Below are 17635 nucleotides of genomic sequence, written 5' to 3' on the forward strand. Positions count from 1 at the left end.
CCCGAGAGTTGCTGGAACTCGATTGGATGTCGCGAGCGATCTTCTGCTCGTTGCATAACGCGAGATTCGCGTCGAACAGTAAGCCTCCGTTGAACTTTGCTTAACCCTGTAATGCTACACCTATACATAATCTCATTAACCTTTAACTACGCGCGCCCTAAAACGCGACACACAGCCAGACTAGCGAGACTGAAAATGTTAATGCAAATCTTCCTATAGAAAACGTTTCGTCGTTAACGTTAGATTTGTCAATTTAACTGATTTCAGATTCCACACTTGATCTTACGGCACTCATAAATATTATTCGTTAGCAATTTTCTGAATGTATGTTTTAATTGAAAGAAAAACAGCATTTTAATGTAACAGTTGACAAATTATTTTGCACGGATATTTTCTAGTTACTTGGAGAAAATGTCAAGCATTACTAAACAAAAATTTTTTCAAATGGAGTAACTAGGAGGCACTCTTAATATATTGATCGAATAAATTAGTATGTATATAATAATAAATTATATGTTCAGTAGGGCAATGATGGATTTCTTATAAAAAAAAATTTTTAGGGTTCCATTTATTCCAAGACCACCATGATTTACTATTACATACAGGGTGTTCGGCCACCCCTGGGAAAAATTTTAATGGTGGATTCTAGAGGCCAAAATAAGACGAAAATCAAGAATATCAATTTATTGATGAAGGCTTCGTTAAACAGTTATTAACGTTTAAAGTTCCGACAGTACTGAATTTTTTTCTCAAAAATGCGCAAGATTTCGGGGGTATGTCTATTCACCAAAAATGATTGCAATTGACCTCCGGTACCGACAATAATTTTTTCAGAACGATTTGAAATTTTTTTTTTTCGTCGAAAAATTTAGGCACCCCCTATCGATTTTTCTTAAAAATTCCTTTTTCATTTTTAGTATTTTTGTTTGACGTCCTACAGAAAAGTTGTTTAATACTTTTTTGTAGGTATCCATGAGCTCTACTTCAGAAAAAAGTTTCATTGAAATATATTCACAATTTTAGGAGTTATGGCTGTTTGAAAATTGGACCATTTTTATGGGGTTTTTCTCATTTTGCGGGGTCAAGGACCAACTTTTCGAATATTTTTGCGATTTGTACATATTCTCCACTAAAATACGCGTAGTTTGCTTTTTTAAACATTAAAATCGTCCAATCCGTTCAGAAGTTATGACGTTTTAAAGATTCGCATGAAAATTCGGGCAGACATTTCTGGCCAGAAATTATATTTTCGGTAAGGAATTTTTTTCTCGAAACTGCGTAGGATTTCGGGGGTATGTCTGTTGACCAAAAATGCTTGCAATTGACCCCTGCAACTAAAAATAATTTTTCCAAGACGAATCGAAAGTCTTTTTTTCGCCGAAAAATTTCAGCACCTATCCGATTTTTTTTCTCGAAAGTGGATAGGATATCGAAGACATGTGTATTCACCAAAAATTATTGTAATTGACCCTCGCAGGCGAAAATAATTTTTCCAGAACGATTTGAAATTTTTGAATTTAATTGTTAATAACTTTTTAACGAAGCCTCCATTAACAAATTGGTATTCTTGATTTTCGTCTTATTTTGGCCTCTAGAATCCTCTATTAAAATTTTTCCCAGGGGTGGCCAAACACCCTGTATATAATCAGAGACAAAATCAGAAAATAGAATTACTGATTTGGTGATAATAATCGATTATATATATTCCAAGAAATCCATCATTGCCCTATATAATAATAATAAAATTGATTTTTTGAAATCGAATGATTAGAATGCACCCCTAATATGTTGGTTGTCATGGAACCCTAACAACCCTCCATTATTGCCCTATTGAGTTTATTATTAGATAGTCAATAGGACAGTGATGGATTTCTTGTAACAAAAAATTTATTGTATAATATTATATATAAATATTATGTATAATACTAAAATAATTCTGCTGCATTATGTCCCCTTTCGTACCAAACATTTGTGAAAACAGTTTCTTGATATTGTCAGTCCCTCCTGAGATATTCCGAGAAGTCTAATTAAAAAAGACATCCTGTATATTTTCAACAGTGCAATGACGGATTTTTTACAACAAAAAATTTAAGTATCCATTCATTCTAAGTATCGAAAAATCGCGACGGTCACCAGTGACCACCATAATCAACATATTAGGGGCGTATTCTAGTTATTTGATGTTAAAAAATCAGTTTTATTATTATTATTATATAATAATAAATGACATATGCAACAGGGTAATGGATTTCTTGGAATATATATAATTGATTATTACCAACAAATTAATAATATTATTTTTTGTTCTTCTCTCCAAAACACAATGAATATTTTCGTTTGATATTAGAATACTTTTAAGTAACATTAGTCTCATCGGGGATAATGTCGAATATTCCTGTTTTCTATAGAAAAATTTGGGCGTGGCAGTAAACGTGTTAACGATGTTACTTAAACAGAGATAGAAGATCGCACGATTACGTTTGTAACAGTATTACTTCTAATTCAACTTCCACCAAGGTTGCAACGCCCCAGATTGCCATAGTCGTGAAACCTTAGTATAAATCATGTTCTCGTTGATCTGTACGCCAAGCCTATTTCCATTAATGAGATTCCACGTATAAAATGAACCAGTATCAGTGTCACCGACGGGGGATTTTGGAAAGGTTCTGTGTCACCAGGAATCCAGGCTCTTTTCTTTGCTTTGTCGGTGGATCGATGCGCCTTCTAAAAGGATATGTGGCTCGTTGAGCAATGCGGTGCAATGGGTCTGTGGGGGGTCGTAAATACAAATTACATCGGTATTACCTTCCTATTCTGAGGAAGCAGGGAGCGCAGAAACGTCGAATTACACTGAATCAACATTGCAACGTTTCGATGTAGATTTCTGTCCCAGCGTCGCGTGGAATCCGCAATTTTCCTCCACCTCGGAGAATCAATAAATTAGCATTGTCCCCCCGATATTGGAACGTTTTATTTTCTACGAAATTCAAAAGAAATATTCGTACTTTGGCGAGTACAGTACCCACCAGATAATAACGAGTTTTCCAATGAGAGCGATAGAACGGTGAAATAAAATTGAAATGAAATGGAAGCTGCAAAAGATAATCTTGGGATCATCGTTTTATTTCGATGTGCATCCGATAAAATTGTACGTGAAATATTTAGACGACCCAATTTTCGATGACTCTGGCACACACAAAACTGAACACACAATAGATATTTTATTTTTCTTGGTACAAATTTTCTGTGTGCAATTTTTGAAATGGAATTATATCTTAAAAAATAATCTGTCATAGTTTTTACCGTACAAGACTCTAATACTCTAAATACTCTTAACGTTCGTGATGCTTGAGGAATAATATTATTTTATTAAACAACGCAGAAGCTTATCGACAAGTTGGAAAAATATTTGTCGTTAGACGGTAATTCAACAATTATGAAAAAGATATTGGAGTGAAATTGTTAGAAACACAGGAGGGTGTACGAAATTATCATCCCCTTTCCAAAAAAAAAGTAGAATAAGCAGATAACAAATATGGCGACTGCTACGATCGAAAGTTCTCTCTTATTGGAAAAACCCTAAACCTAGGCACAAGCTGGTTCCCGGGAGCGCATAATTTCGACGCGGCGCAGCAAGCTGGTGAGCCCAGCTTCGGTCAAAAGTTCGCGTTTCGCAAGTTTTCGCATCCCCTCGCGTAAATCAAGGACACGGCTCTGTTTCAAGAATTATCATTCTTTCTGAAACTTGTAACGGAACTCGTGACAGAAGGCGTATCCACTCTCGTAGTCCTTATTCCACAGTCATCTTTCACGCTTCAACCGCGGAAAAACTAGATTCCTCGCGGAAAACCACCAGCTTTCCTCCGTTTTCGCAAAAATGGAATTTCCTAACTAGATTCTTCCTTCGCGGCCCCAGTCGTTCATTTCGCGAATACATATTTGGATTTTAATATAACATCGCGATCTTCTATTCATTTCTTTCGTTCCACCACCAAGAATAATCTTCGATCATATTTTATTTCAAACCTCTGTTCCTTATTTCTTCGTATTTTTATATTTGTTTGCCTCGAATCTACGTATTCTACGTAAAAATGGACAGAATTCCATTAGAAGCACTCTTATATTTTAACGTTGCATAGAATAAATTACTTTGATTCGTAAAATGAACCTCGTGATTCGTAAATTGAACATTTCTATCGTTTTATTTTCTACAAAATTTTAAATATTGAACAACATGGCAGATTCATACGATAATAAAATCTCCAATGTTATAAAATACATCCGGACACCACTTTATGTAATTTAAGATTGTAAAATTCAAATGTTCTAAGAACTGTCCCAACTAAACCTGAACCTTTCCTACCCCTAATACAGTAACGATTCTTAAAATGAACTTCGTGATTCGTAAGTTGAACGTTTCTGATGACAAAATTCGCCTCTGCTGTACGAAAAACGAGCATACCAACCCCAGAGTGATGTTCATTTTAAGAATCATTGCTGTAATTGTAATACATAACGAATTACTGTAAAATTTCTTTATCGTATCAAACATAATCTCTGTTATTCGTAAAATTGTGCCCACGTAGTTATTATTAGCCTTTCGTAAGTCGTGATGCGAATACGATTGGCAAGCGCAGATTTGGAGTACGATAAATCCATTCACAGGGTTTAGAAACGCCGGGGCGCGTATATTTCACTATTCGTGGCGGTGAAATCGGTGTTTTGCACAAGGGTTTCGTCATGATTCCGCAGATGAAACTGTCATTCCCTGGACTCTCCTGTCGTGTGACAAAAGGGATCGACAAATTGGTTTATGCCCATTTCTGGATCGAACTCTGGGGGGTCGTTCGCGTTAGAAACAATCGTGGCTGGAATAAACGTGACAACAGCACTCGGTTCTCTGTTATGGCCGAAATTACTGACTCGTATCGAAACGCGTCCAAGTCGTGTCCATTGCCTGCTCGTGAAACCTAGTTTGGAGGCTTCTACTTTCGATTCGTCTTTGTAGCTCTCCATCAATTCCACTTAGTTAAAATGAGCTTTGTTATTAAAATATTCATTTTCAAAGATGCTGTCTTATAATTGTGTTTGAGTAAAAGTGTGTTATCCTGGTTTAAACTGAATAACCTTGTTTTAACTTAGTAATTCTGAGGGTGGCTTATAATTTTGTATCTCATCCCCATTCAATGGTCAAATTGCGAATAATAGTTTCTTCCTCGATGAAGAATGACTGCACAAGGTGAAACTAGTTACTTTGTTCTCTTGATACCTTTGTCACTGAAGAATGTTCGTTTATATAGGGTGTTATTTTGACGAATAAATGCTGGAAAATCCTCTGCAGTTTAGCAACACGTTTCTGACACCGACGCGCAATATCTTAAATGTGTTTTGCAATTACTTGACCAATTGATTGAGCGACGTTATTGCGAATTGGTAGATGTCCCCTTAGGTTTGGATTTCCCCCCTGTATCGATGCGATTTAATGCAACGTTGGATCAGGGACGTCATAGATCTCCCCCATTACTCGAATCGCTAGAGCGTATAAATCAACGCTAACTTCGTTGAAATCTGCGAGAATTTATCGAGCGCATCCTTTCCTGCGTGTAATGATAAATTATGATCGAATATCGGGTTCCACGGAGGGCGGCGATGCGCTAGAAATTAATAAAAAGTTCAGTATTTTTAGCCCGGAAACTGAAATTGAAAATTTAAAAGCAAATCTTAAAAATAACTCTGAGAAAAGAAATTTCTGTAACTTGCTCCCCTCGTTTATTTACTCCTGTTATATCTATTCTGATCTTTATAAATTTGCAAAACAAGAGTTTAGTTTGCTAAGAAACATCTTTCAAAAATTGGTTAACAGTATGTTATTAGTTTTCAAAATAATCATGTACAATTTGATAAACAGCGTCGTACTTAAGGGGCCTTTCTACTTTGTGGGACTTACAAAATTGAATTTTATTTGCATGTCCTTTTAGTATGTAGTCTCGAAAATATATCTACCAAATATTAAATTGAAATTCGGAAAACTAACGAAGTTATAGCCTGCTGAAATGTACAACGCGCAGGTATAACTGGACAAAAAATTTTAAGTTGCCTTTCTACTTTGTGGGATTAAAAAAATTGAATTTTATTTGCATTTCCTTTTAGTATATAGTCTCGAAAATATATCTACTAAATATTAAATTGAAATTCGAAAAACTAACGAAGGTATAGCATGTTGAAATGTACCACGCGCAGGTATAACAACTGGACATGAAACTTTAAAGCTGTTTTTCTCGAAACTACATTTTTCGGCACTGATAACATGAAAACTATTCAAGCTATCAACATCAAATTTATACAGTATCTTTAGAACTGGTCTCCCTATAGCATGAACTAGGATAATTGCAATATATTTAATACTTTTTCTTTTATTAACAAAAAACCAACCGATTGTATGAAAATATTCAGTATTTTTTCGTAAAATAGCTACCATTTTGCCATTTTTCGTATTTTTGAAAAGATCCTAATTCATACCATAACCAAACTTATCTATATTCTTTCTATCTTTAGTTTTTGGATTTCGGATAACTTGTTTGCAAGATATCACCTACACAGTCGGGCGCCGTTCGTAAAAACTGTTGTTCGTTGATCAACAAAAACAGCGTAATCAATGGATATTATGCGTTGCAAAAATTCGTAAATATAGTTAAATATATAATAAATGTATCCACAAAATCCGGAATTAATCGCTCTTTAATAGCACGCAAAAAAAAATCATAAAAAAACATGTATTTTTCTTGTTTACAAAGTAGAATGGTCCCTTAATGTTATTCAGAGTAAATATGAGATGCAACGTTGAAGCGATTCTTGTAGAAAATTGTATACGTTGATGTTGAATATTCGAAATGATTATGGAAATTTCATAATTACTAGATAGCGCGAGGGTAAACTTAATAACAATTTATTCAGTGCTCGTAAAGGGAAAGCCTCGGATGTTCCGCGCAGCTTTATCCTTTGTTGCCTTTAATCTTTGATGTATCGCCAGCAATTCTTCGTTGTAATCTCTATCCCGTAATCAGGTAATCTACATTTAATTAAAGAACGTTAATTAATAAAGATATTCTTGATTCCGTCGGTGATGCAATATTTCCTTTGTTACGTAGGCAAGCAGATATACTCGAGACGATAACGAAACTGCAAACTTTCGTTATAGCGTAATAAACAATTACGCGCGCGTGTGAGAATGAATAATAATCTTTTCTGCTATTGTTGCAATTGCAATTCTAGCGTGTGAAGCGAAAGTACGAAGTTTCATATTCACCTACGATCTTTATTGAGAAAAATATGAAAATGTACACATTTTCTCGCAATAATTGAATGAATGTAACTAAAGCGAACGAAATTTTTATAAGAACATTAATATTTTGAACAAAAATGGCTAGAAATTAAGAAATAATTAAGGAATAACAGAAAACCAATGTATAGAGTTTCAAAAAAGCTATTTTAATTTTGTCACAGACAATATAACACTTTTTGTTAAAAATTCGTGCTCCTCCATTGTAAAATTAACTATGATAGGGCAGTTTGAACTCATGGAACATTTTTAAGTGAAAAAGCTGTTTTCAGTTTTTCACTCTGCTCTTTGATGTATGAAAATTTTCGAGAAACGTCTGTTTAAAATCAGCTTAAACTGACCAACGAAATTTTTTGATGTTGATCTTTTGATAGTAAGTATACGTTCAAGTTTATTATGTGAACGCGTAATCTTGCGTTGCGTAATAAGGGAAATCTAGATCGGTTGAGATTACGTTTTCCGTTCTCTGAAGCACCCCTCATCCCTTTGCCAGGGAAACAGTTATCGTAGAACCGAACGACAAAGGTTCCAAAACAAAACTCGCGAGTATTATGATAATTTTTTTATTCTTTTTTTTTTGTAACAGAGATCTAGAGTGTAACGTCAATTTCAGATGGTCCGTTTATGCATCGTGGCAATACAAGCTCCGTAAAGGACCACTCAGAAAAATGAGCACAGCCGTAGAAAATGGCGTGGAGGCCTCGAAGCCGCGCGGAGTTTTCTCGAGGGCATTCGCTAAACGGGCGCAGCCCTTCGAGGAAGGTGAGTCTGGTGAGAAACAAATGGTTCAGGGATTATTTCGGTGCACATGGGGCTTTTTTGGTGATTGGTTGTTAGTACTTCATACGGCAGCTGGTGCTAAATTAACACCGAAACGATGGCTGAGGTTTAGCGAGCCGGATTACAAGGCCTCTGTTTTACGCGATACAGGTTTTTCTCTGTAAACTAACCCTTTTGCAAATCAAGTTTCTCTGGAAACGTGTAGAAACTTAAATACATTTCGATCAATTTACCCTCGTTAGTGTAGGTAATTAAAGTCTTCGATCGCTGTAAAATATGCTTAAAAGGAATTAATAAAATACTTTTTAAATAATATTTTAAGATTTATTTCATGTTGTAGAAATAAACACATTTATACTATAGCGGAAAAAAATTGAATAGTTTCTTAAGCAGTGAAAATAATTATTTTAAATAGTGCCTAATTTTCTATTGATTATTAGAAATATACCTAAGATTATTATTTATCAAAAAATGAAAGTATAAAAAAACAAACTTCTCATATTTGTTTTGATTAATGAATTTAATTGGAACGTTTAACGTTTATTTACTTTAGCTTACAATAAGGGAAATACTCGCTTCAATTAAGTTTTTCAAATTCAGATTGTAAAATATGTGGCATGCTTGAAATTATGAAAGCATAAAGAAAATTGTATAAAATAAAAAATTATCGTTAAGGGGAAAATTGTTGGGAATGGAAACAAAATTTGATTCAAAAGGAAAACTAATTAAAAGCTTGCCAAATAATAGGGAGAAAAACTGAAAGAATTAATTATTTAGAAATTGTATAAAATTTATTCGCTATCTCATTCATTCCTGCATTTTTTTTTCGTGACTTGTTAAATAGATGTATTTTTAAATTTTATCAGGCTGCGTAAGTATGTTTATTTATTTATTTAATTGCTTAATGCTTAATATCTTTCATTGTGAATGTATTGATCGGTAACTGGGTCCTTCACTCTAACAACTGGTGCCATTCGTGAAACAGATTTTACTATCAAAGATTAATTTTGAAACGTATATATGTGTTTTAAAGTCTCGTTTAGTATTATTAATTTAAATACATAATGCATAAATTGACTGTTTACAAAAGAACTTCGTCTTTCTTTAATTTGAGGGGGTATTTTATTCTGGAATTTCATTTCTTGTGTTTTTAGGGATTTTTTTACAAGAAAAGTATAACTTTCTTAATTTCGACATTCCCCATACATATTCACTTACTATTTACGAATGTTCCAAACTTTTTCAAAATGAGAATAATCAAAACTGACTGAATTACATATCGTTGAACAAGGTTCCTTTAAAAATAAGTGCCTTACTGGCTTTTTTAAGGGAACTTTGTTCAGTGACATATAATTCATTCAGTTTTGATTATTTTCAGTTGAAAAAAATTGTGAACATTCGTAAAACGTAAGTAAATATCTATAGAGAATGTCGAAATTAAGAAAGTTACACTTTTCTTGTAAAAAACTCCCTAAAAAGACCGAAAAAATGAAACTCTAGAATAAACTACCCCTTAAGGTATCATTTACTCTACTACAAACCTTTGAAAAAATCGACATTTCCTTGAAAAATATATATGCATATGCTTTTTTAGTCCACGTAAATAATAAAAAATTCATAATAAAGTGTTAGTTTCTATATTTACTTTAATACCTACCATAGTCAAACTTCTAACTAAGAATCTATTTTCATTTCTCGCTTCAAATGTGTGAAACAGCATAAAACGTCTTTTTGTTCATCTTCTGGATTCCAGAATGGTATTTCGCTATGAAAAAAGCACACATTTATTTCGACGAAAGAAGATTTGTACAGTCCCTCGCCAGAAATTGATCAAAAAGGACCTAGAAACGTTTTACTGTAGAATTATCCCCTCGTGGATGGTTTTCCGATTAAAAGAATCGACGTTTCTTACTGTACGCGACGATCCACTGGGTCATTTACCTCATCCCGCGAAGCTCGCGCGTGAATTTCACGCCCGTAGATTTTTTCCATCTCTATATTTGCCTCGGGCAACGGGATATCGAATAGGTCTTCAGTTTCTGCGAAGGCCCATAAAGAATCCCCTATTTCGCTGCATAGGCGCATAATATCGGACTATCCCATATATCAGACTAACCCCTTAGCGGTTCCCTGCTGGTATTATAGCGAGTTCGCGCTGGAAACGCACTTAACGTGCTCGCGTGTTTGCACGTAGACCTATATACCACCTGGAAGGGTCGGTCAGGTCTGCTGCGAGGCCTCTGTGTGCTTTAATGCACATACCTGACCGTAACCCGATGCTCCTGCGCCGTGTGTCTTCGCTACGTTCGACCAAGAAACCGTGGAAACCGCGGCGAAACGGTCCCGAGCTTCTATAAAACCGATATCGTCGCGGAAATATCAAGGATTGTCTTTTTATCAACGGATCCGTAAAGATGAAAGTACGGTTCCTAACTCTGGACCGGTGTCCGGGCTCTTGCGTTGATCCTTCAATTAAATCTCCGAAGACGTTCGAGCCTCGCTCTCGAGAATGCTCGTTACGAGTACCGTTGTCTTTGACCGTAAAGAAATCTCGAAGGGAGGACGTCCAGCGTCTCGAGGCTTGTTTGAGCTTCACGGAAACCCAAATCCACTTTGCATGATTACATCCTATTTCCGCGAAGAGGATAGTCGCGTCTGGTCGTCGTTCCGCCGATCGAATCAGCCCCGAAGATTGTATTACCGTATCAAAGAAAATAATGCACGTGCCGCGGCGATCGTGATCTTTCCGCCAACTCGTTCTGCATATCATAGTTTACTCGCTATTTTTAGCGTCACGCCATCCGAGACACCTCGTGCCATTACACGCGTCCACGTAGACGTCCTCTGCGCGGAGCTGGACAGACTTTATTCACGAATAACGAATAAAACTGGTGGACTTGTTCCTGGACCACCTCTTGCCCACGATTTTTTTATTTATTTATTTATTTACGGGTCACATTTATGAAAGGCCAGTCGGACCAATTTCATTCTCGAATAACGAATAAAACTGGTGGACTTATTCGTGGACCACCTTCTGCCCACGATTTTTTTATTTATTTATTTATTCACGGACAAAATAGATTTATAAAATTTTCAATAGATGCACAGTATTTATTAGTGGCAGTATCAAGGCCAGTCGGACCAATTTTATTCTCGAATAACGAATAAAACTGTTGGACTTATTCGTGGACCATCTTCTGCCCACGATTTTTTTATTTATTTATTTACGGGTGAAATTGATTTATAAAATTTTATGGCCTCGAAATTTCTCAAAAGGTTCATTAAAAAAGTTAACAGATACACAGTTTCTATTAGTAGCAATGCTGATGCTATTTATTCCTGGAACACTTTCTGCCCACGATTTTTTTATTTATTCATTTACAAGCAAAATTCATTTATAAAATTTTAATAGCTCATCGTGTGTGGATTCCTAAATTGCAAAAGATTGTTTATCTGACCTCGAAATTTCTCAAAAGATACATTAAAAATGTCAATAGATACACAGTATTCATCAATGGTAGTATTAAGGCCAGTCGGACCAATTTTATTCTCGAATAACGAATAAAACTGGTGGACTTATTCGTGGACCACCTTCTGCCCATGATTTTTTTATTTATTTATTTATTTACTTGACAAAATAGATTTATAAAATTTTTAATAGATGCACAGTATTTATTAGTGGCAGTATCAAGGCCAGACAGACCAATTTTATTCTCGAATAACGAATAAAACTGTTGGACTTATTCGTGGACCATCTTCTGCCCACGATTTTTTTATTTATTTATTTATTTACGGGTGAAATTGATTTATAAAATTTTATGGCCTCGAAATTTCTCAAAAGGTTCATTAATAAAGTTAACAGATACACAGTTTCTATTAGTAGCAATGCTGATGCTATTTATTCCTGGAACACTTTCTGCCCACGATTTTTTTATTTATTCATTTACGAGTAAAATTGATTTACAAAATTTTAATAGCTCATCGTGTATGGATTCCTAAATTGCAGAAGATTGTTTATCTGACCTCGAAATTTCTCAAAAGATACATTAAAAATGTCAATAGATACACAGTATTCATCAATGGTAGTATTAAGGCCAGTCGGACCAATTTTATTCTCGAATAACGAATAAAATTGTTGAACTTATTCGTGGACCACCTTCTGCCCACGATTTTTTTATTTATTTATTTATTCACGGACAAAATAGATTTATAAAATTTTCAATAGATGCACAGTATTTATTAGTGGCAGTATCAAGGCCAGTCGGACCAATTTTATTCTCGAATAACGAATAAAACTGGTGGACTTATTCGCGAACCACCTTCTACTCACGATTTTTTCATTTATTTATTTATTTACTTGACAAAATAGATTTATAAAATTTTCAATAGATGCACAGTATTTATTAGTAGCAGTATCAAGGCCAGTCGAACCAATTTTATTCTCGAATAACGAATAAAACAGTTGGACTTATTCGCGAACCACCTTCTACCCACGATTTTTTCATTTATTTATTTATTTACTTGACAAAATAGATTTATAAAATTTTCAATAGATGCACAGTATTTATTAGTGACAGTATCAAGGCCAATCGAACCAATTTTATTCTCGAATAACGAATAAAACAGTTGGACTTATTCGTGAACCACCTTTTGCCCACGATTTTTTCATTTATTTATTTATTTACTTGACAAAATAGATTTATAAAATTTTCAATAGATGCACAGTATTCATCAGTGGCAGTATCAAGGCCAGTCGGACCAATTTTATTCTCGAATAACGAATAAAACAGTTGGACTTATTCATGAACCACCTTTTGCCTACGATATTTTCTTTATTTATTTATTTACAGGCAAAAACCTCATTGACTTATAAAATTTTAGTAATTCTTCATGTATAGATTCAAAAATTATAAAATTCTTTATCTCGCCACAAAATCTCTCAAAAGATACATTTAAAAGCAATAGTACAAGCAATAGTATCCGAATTAACAAAGCAAGATGTGCAATACTTCCATCTAAAATTTAAACGTAATAAAAGCTGCTTACAATCAATCAGTCCATTGATAAATTTTTTACGTTTCTTAAAAAACTTCCTTCACAACGAATTTTAACCCAATTCGTAGAACGTTTCTAAATAATAAAACGAATTGACTGTAGGACCGTTAATTAAAAATTTTTGCCCCTCTCGCCCGCTATGAATCTTCAAAGTCTACGAATCTTTTTCTTTGATATCCTATATTACAGTTTCAAGAGTTTCCTTTTATACCGGAGTCCGTCGATGGTCTGAAATCTTCAAGCAGCAGTATCCATCAAGAATATTTCAGCAGGATGAATCCGTTTTCGCAAAAACTGCATCGTGTCGCGTAGCAGGGATCCACGGGTCGATTTATCGCCGGTTTCGCCTGATGGGAATTCGCTTTTTCGCCGGTATTAATAACTCCCACGCAGCGCGAAGTTATGTGCCAGTGAGGCAGTAATAGAATTAAGGAAAGTTCGCCAGGGAATGGATAACGGTGTTAGAGGTTCCTCGATATTATCTGTCGAGGGGCCTGGTAACCGTATCGTCACCGGCAATCGAACCTAATAACGCAATTAATGTGCAGCTGCGTTGTAATAATCACGTTTGGCTTTCGTGCAGGCTGACCCAGGATTTACAACTAGCCTATTCCGAAAGTTTGCGATAATCGAGCGACACGGAAATTTTTTAATCCTCTCACGATCGATGCACAGGTTCCTGACACGACTGTGATGAGATTCTACGAAAAAAATGGAACAAAATTATTTCCATGCGCGAGAAAATCGAGTTCAAATTTTCAGGGAATACGTTGACCCAAGTAAAAATACACGTATATTTTTTAACTCGATTAACTTCGAAACAATCGCCAAATTAGATAATATCCAATTGATCTCGCGGAAAATTTCACGTATTCGTGGCAGTCGACGCGTTGAAGGGCATAAATAAAATTCCATTTTGGGTTCGCGCGGTACGAAGCATATTTCTTCCAGCGAATTTCACCAGTATACATTCCAAAATTAAATTCTCACCTCGCAGACGCCGCGTTTTGCTCCCGAAAATTTACCACTCGGAAATTTTTCGGCAAAGTTCCACTGCATTCCCGAGTTTCCCTCCCGCTTAACATGCTCGCTAATTTCGTTTCGCGCCTCTTTCCACGAAACAAATAATTCACAACGTAATTGCGTTAAGCTTGTATCCCGCTCGCACTTGAAACGGCCGTTACGTCCTTTCATCAAGAACTTCGTTGCTCCAGTAATTAAGCGACGAGATAAGAAAATCGTTGCCGCGCGCGGAACGGGCCTTTAACACTCTGTTTTAATTCATTTTCAAATTCGAGCAATTACGGTATAACCGAACGGGAACGCCAGAAATTGCTCGAGTAACGAAGTCGGGGAATCCTTCTTGGCATGTAAATAAATAATTGGGCGAACGGGGAAGCGAGGGTGAAAAATTTATTCGTTCGCCATGTCGAGCGTTCGAAAGTGTACTTCGTTTCGCTGTCAGTTATTTTTTACTGTACTCGTGAAAAAAGGATAACGCGGGCTCTGCGAGAGTTAACAAATTTTTAAACGGTAATTTGTATTCTTTATTATTGAGCTCTTCCCCCATTTATACACAGTTAATATTACTATTTATATTCGTACGCTATAATGGTGATTCATTATAAATGAAAAAGAGATGGTTTCTTACGAGTAGAGTTGTTCTCCATTTTTTTTTTGAGTAAATTACTAATAAGTCTCCCTCTCTTTAATTTCGCTTTGTATAGTTTTTTTCCATTTTTCTATGCAAAATATTAAATCTTGCCCCTAGTATAAGACATTGTTTAGTGTTAAAATTACGCGAGCTCTATGTTGAGTCATTCGTCTAAATTGTAATCCTACATAGCTGTTTGTACGTTTAGGTTCATTGTACCCCTTTGTACATACATTTATAATTGTTTTTTTTGGCACAATAAACGTTAGTTACAAAAAAAAAACAGTTAAAAACAGTTCACGTCCGATTACTGAAGTGAAGCTGCGTTCGCTGCAACCAGTACGAGATGGGTGACCGTATTTTAAAAATTAAATTAAATGAAATTGAATAAAGTAAAATTAAATTAAATAAACTACAATTAAGTTAGTCTAACTAAACTAAAATAAAATTAAATAAAAGACAAAAGACAAAAACTACTTTATAAATAGAGAAGTAATACATTTGTAATAAAGAACATATGATAAAAATAAATACAAGGAATTCATAAGAAATGACAACTGTTAAAGACTCATTTATAGTGATCAGTGTACGAATACGAGTGGGAGTAACTGTATAATAACAAAGTATATATTGCAGGCCATTCAAGAACTTCTATCTTGCAATTGTAGAATACAATGTTGTATCTATGGATCCGTAAATCTAATATTAAAAAAGACTCCCGTGGGAGTTCTCAAACGCAGTTTAGTGGTTCCCAGTATCCTTTCAAATTGAACCCAATTGCTTCGATGAAACATTTTCAAAGAATATGGCCCCCAGAATCTTGAAAAAGCTCGCTATAATCATTCCAAAGCGTACGAATAGGAGTGGGAGTAACTGTATAATAACAAAGTATCTATTCTAGACCATTCAAGAACTTCTATCTTGCAATTGTAGAATACAATGTTGTATCTATGGATCCATAAATCTAATATTGAAAAAGACTCTCATGGGAGTTCTCAAACGCAGTTTGGTGGTTCCCAGTATCCTTCGAAATTGAACCCAATTGCTTCGATGAAACATTTGCGAACAATATGGCCTCCAGAAGCTTGAAAAAGCTCGCTATAATCATTGCAAAGCGTACGAATAGGAGTGGGAGTAACTGTATAATAACAAAGTATATATTGTAGGCCATTCAAGAACTTCTATCTTGCAATTGTAGAATACAATGTAGTATCTATGGATCCGTAAATCTAATATTAATAAGACTCATGTGAGAGTTCTCAAACGCAGTTTGGTGGTTCCCAGTATCCTTCGAAATTGAACCCAATTGCTTCGATGAAACATTTTCAAAGAATATGGCCCCCAGAAGCTTGAAAAAGCTCGCTATAATCATTGCAAAGCGTACGAATAGGAGTGGGAGTAACTGTATAATAACCAAGTATACATTCTAGACCATTCAAGAACTTCTATCTTGCAATTGTAGAATACAATGTTGTATCTATGGATCCGTAAATCTAATATTGAAAAAGACTCTCATGGGAGTTCTCAAACGCAGTTTAGTGGTTCCCAGTATCCTTCGAAATTGAACCCAATTGCTTCGATGAAACATTTTCAAAGAATATGGCCCCCAGAAGCTTGAAAAAGCTCGCTATAATCATTGCAAAGCGTACGAATATAAGTGGGAGTAACTATATAATAACAAAGTATACATTCTAAGCCATTCAAGAATTTCTATCTTGCAATTGTACAATACAATGTTGCATCTATGGATCCATAAATCTAATATTAAAAAAAACTCATGTGAGAGTTCTCAAACGCAATTTGGTGGTTTCCAGTATCCTTCGAAATTGAACCCAATTGCTTCGATGAAACATTTTCAAAGAATATGGCCCCCAGAAGCTTGAAACAGCTCGCTATAATAATTGCAAAGCGTACGAATAGGAGTGGGAGTAACTATATAATAACAAAGTGTATTTTCTAGACCATTCAAGAACTTCTATCTTGCAACTGTAGAATACAATGTTGTATCTATGGATCCATAAATCTTATATTAAAAAAGACTCATGTGAGAGTTCTCAAACGCAGTTTAGTGGTTCCCAGTATCCTTCGAAATTGAACCCAATTGCTTCGATCGAATGTTTTCAGACAACATGGCCCCCAGAAGCTTGAAAAAGCTCGCTATAATCATTGCAAAGCGTACGAATATAAGTGGGAGTGACTGTATAAGAACAAAGTATCTATTCTAGACCATTCAAGAACTTCTATCTTGCAATTGTAGAATACAATTGTATCTATGGATCCGTAAATCTAATATTGAAAAAGACTCTCGTGGGAGTTCTCAAACGCAGTTTAGTGGTTCCCAGTATCCTTCGAAATTGAACCCAATTGCTTCGATGAAACATTTTCAAAGAATATGGCCCCCAGAAGCTTGCAAAAGCTCGCTATAATCATTGCAAAGCGTACGAATAGGAGTGGGAGTAACTGTATAATAACAAAGTATCTATTCTAGACCATTCAAGAACTTCTATCTTGCACTTGTAGAATACAATGTTGTATCTATGGATCCATAAATCTAATATTAAAAAAGACTCATGTGAGAGTTCTCAAACGCAGTTTGGTGGTTTCCAGTATCCTTCGAAATTGAACCCAATTGCTTCGATGAAACATTTTCAAAGAATATGGCCCCCAGAAGCTTGAAAAAGCTCGCTATAATCATTGCAAAGCGTACGAATATAAGTGGGAGTAACTATATAATAACAAAGTATACATTCTAAGCCATTCAAGAACTTCTATCTTGCAATTGTAGAATACAATGTTGTATCTATGGA

At 35.1% G+C, this 17635-nt stretch overlaps 1 protein-coding gene across 11 annotated transcripts in view; it reads left to right on the top strand.

Annotated features, from left to right (window-relative positions):
* Liprin-gamma (liprin protein kazrin) overlaps positions 1–17635 on the top strand; it is a 181871-nt gene that overhangs the window by 90351 nt on the left and 73885 nt on the right. For 3 of the 11 annotated variants that reach the window (XM_076776290.1, XM_076776288.1, XM_076776289.1), the window contains one exon: positions 7953–8101. The exons of the other annotated variants lie outside the window; for them this stretch is intronic. In XM_076776290.1, the coding sequence (XP_076632405.1) occupies positions 8008–8101 (94 nt within the window). In that variant the 5' untranslated portion in view covers positions 7953–8007. The remainder of the gene's footprint in view (positions 1–7952; positions 8102–17635) is intronic. 11 annotated transcript variants of the gene reach the window in all.

Source organism: Colletes latitarsis, chromosome 10 (assembly GCF_051014445.1).
Source record: "Colletes latitarsis isolate SP2378_abdomen chromosome 10, iyColLati1, whole genome shotgun sequence".
Classification (NCBI taxonomy): Eukaryota; Metazoa; Arthropoda; class Insecta; order Hymenoptera; family Colletidae; genus Colletes; species Colletes latitarsis.